This window comes from Crotalus tigris, unplaced genomic scaffold (assembly GCF_016545835.1).
Source record: "Crotalus tigris isolate CLP2741 ecotype Arizona unplaced genomic scaffold, ASM1654583v1 scf7180000019356.616467, whole genome shotgun sequence".
Lineage (NCBI taxonomy): Eukaryota > Metazoa > Chordata > Lepidosauria > Squamata > Viperidae > Crotalus > Crotalus tigris.
In genome coordinates, this window is record NW_024097495.1 from 382,501 (window position 1) to 385,000 (window position 2,500).

The 2,500-nt window shown below is 47.4% G+C and overlaps 1 protein-coding gene across 1 annotated transcript in view; it reads right to left on the minus strand.

The window, feature by feature from the left end:
- ALMS1 (ALMS1 centrosome and basal body associated protein) overlaps positions 1 to 2,500 on the minus strand; it is a 70,990-nt gene that overhangs the window by 30,215 nt on the left and 38,275 nt on the right. The window contains exons 9-10 of the mRNA XM_039361757.1: positions 2,140 to 2,500; positions 748 to 873 (exon numbers count right to left, since the gene is read on the minus strand). The exon at positions 2,140 to 2,500 is cut by the window's right edge and continues 1,326 nt beyond it. Coding sequence (XP_039217691.1) covers positions 748 to 873; positions 2,140 to 2,500 — 487 coding nt within the window. The remainder of the gene's footprint in view (positions 1 to 747; positions 874 to 2,139) is intronic.

Consider the following 2,500-nt stretch of genomic DNA (forward strand, 5'->3'; position numbering starts at 1 on the left):
TTAGACTAGCCAAACCCAAGTCCTGCAGCCGTTTTTCATAGGTTTTCGTCTTCAGGCCTTGGATCCTCTTAGTTGCTCTTCTCTGCACTTTTTTTTTCCAAAGTCTCACCATCTTTTTTGCAGTATGGGAACCAAACATTGGCTGCAGTATTCCAGATGTGGTATTACGAGGGTTTTTATAAAGCGGTACTAGGCTAGCTCAGGAATGACTCAGTTGTTAACCACAGTCATCTAACCTAAATGCAGCGGGGGGGGGGGGTTGAGATGACCTCCGAGCTGTTCAACAGCCATCCAGAAACGTGGCCTCCGTTTAGTCACACACTGCCTAGTGCAGTGGTTCTCAACCTTTTTAATGCCGTGACCCCCAACCGGTCGTAAGTCGAGGACTACTCAACTAGTGCAGCAACGTTTGCAGATTGGGACTTTTGGCGGGCTCAGCAGGGCAGAGACAGCCTGGACAATTCCTATTGGCTTTTGAAAGCCAATAGAATTAGACTCTATTCAAGAGAGTCTCTTCTATTGGCTTTCAAAAGCCAATAGAATAAAAGGGAGGAGCACAGCTAAGGAAAAGGGGGGAAAAAAATGGCCGACTGCGTTGTTTGGCGACCCGCGTGAAATGGTCGTTCGACCCCAAATGGGGTCCCGACCTACAGGTTGAGAACCACTGGCCTAGTGTTAGGCGCTGATGTGGCTATAAAATGCACAATATTGGGGAGGGGGCTTGGAGGTCAAAGAAAGGCGGCATACCTGAATGGGAACTTTCCACAGTGGTCTCGGACCTGACGCGCGAGAGTTTCAAGGTTTCTCTTCCACAGGGAACGTAATACACCTCCGAGCAGCCGGGAGGTTTGTAAGGCAGCACCAAGGGCTGATCTGAAAGAGACAAAGCAGGAGTCGGCTTACTCTTACCGGCTGCAAGGAAAACGTTGTTTCCTGGAGGCCCGGCAATCAGCCATCGACAGGCACAGAGAGACCAACAAGGTTTACGTACCATTCAAAAGAGACAAGCAAAAAGCCCAAAAGGAGACAAAGAGACCAAAGAATTCCTCACCTTTCCTGGAGCCCCGGCAATCAGCCATCGACAGGCACAGAGAGATCGACCACATCTACGTGCCGTTCGAAAAAAAGACAAGCAAAAAAGCCCAAAAGGAAACAAAAAAAGGATCAAAACGTCTCCTCGCCTGCGATCGACACCTGTCCTATGTCAATCGATATGAGAACTGGGCCCAAAATGTCCATCGCTAACAGAGACAGTTGCTAAGTGAATTCTGCCCCACTTTATGACTTCTCTTGCCATAGTTGTTATGTGAATCACTGCAGTTGTTAAGTTGTTAAGCTAGTAGTTAACAGTTGTTAAATAGACCTGGCTTCCTGATTGACTTTGCTTGTCAGAATACATAGAGATAGATAGATAAATGATTGATCGATACAGAGCAGTGGTTCTCAACCTTTCTAATGCCGCGACCCCATAATACAGTTCCCCATGTTGTGGTGACCCCCAACCACTTATACATCACCAGGTGCCAGGGGCGTGGCCAAAGGGGAAAAAATGGCTGACAGCCTTGTTTGGCGACCCCCGTGAAATGGTCGTTCGACCCCAAATGGGGTCCCGACCCACAAGTTGAGAACCACTGTTTTAGAGATAAATAGATTAGATTAGATTAGACTAGACTAGACTAGACTAGATTAGATTGGATTGGATTAGATTGGCTGGCTGGCTGGCTGGCTGGATGGATGGATGGATAATGGGTAGAGAGATAGAAGAGAGAGAGATAATGGAGAGATAGAAGAGAGATAGACAGAACGAGAGAAGGTAGAGAGAGAAGATATAGAGATAGATAGATAGATAGATAGATAGATAGATAGATGGATGGATGGATGGATGGATGGACGGATGGACGGACAGACAGACACAGATGATTAGATTAGATTAGATTGATAGATTGATATTGGATAAATATAGAGATAGATATGATTAGATTGATAGATTGGATTGATAGACAGATGTGTGTGTGTGTGTGTGAGAGAGAGAGAAAGAGAGAGAGAAAGAGAGAGAGAGAGAGAGAGAGAGAGAGAGAGAGAGAGAGAGAGAGAGAGAGAGAGAGAGAGAGAGAGAGAAGATGATAGATAAATTCTCACCAGCGGTTTGTCCATTCAAAACGGAGATCTCGGAGGCACCAAGCCTTGTGTCGATGGGGGTTTCGTGACTCTTCGGAAAAGAAGCTTCCCCATTCTCAGCGGCGACAAAAATTTCGGCAGAATAGGTGGTCTTCTCCGGGCTTTCTGTCGTTATTTGAGTGATGGCATCCGAAGACGTCCATTCAGTTTGGGAAGAAGCCGTAGTCTTCAAGTTCTCACCTGCGCTCGGTCCACTCGAACTCCGAGTCCCGGCGTCTGCTTGAGATGGGCCTGCCACACCATCTCGGTCTGCCAGGGGCTCTTCAGCCTGCTGTAGGACCGGTTTAGCCCCCGTTGGAACATCTGGAGATGATGCCTCTGA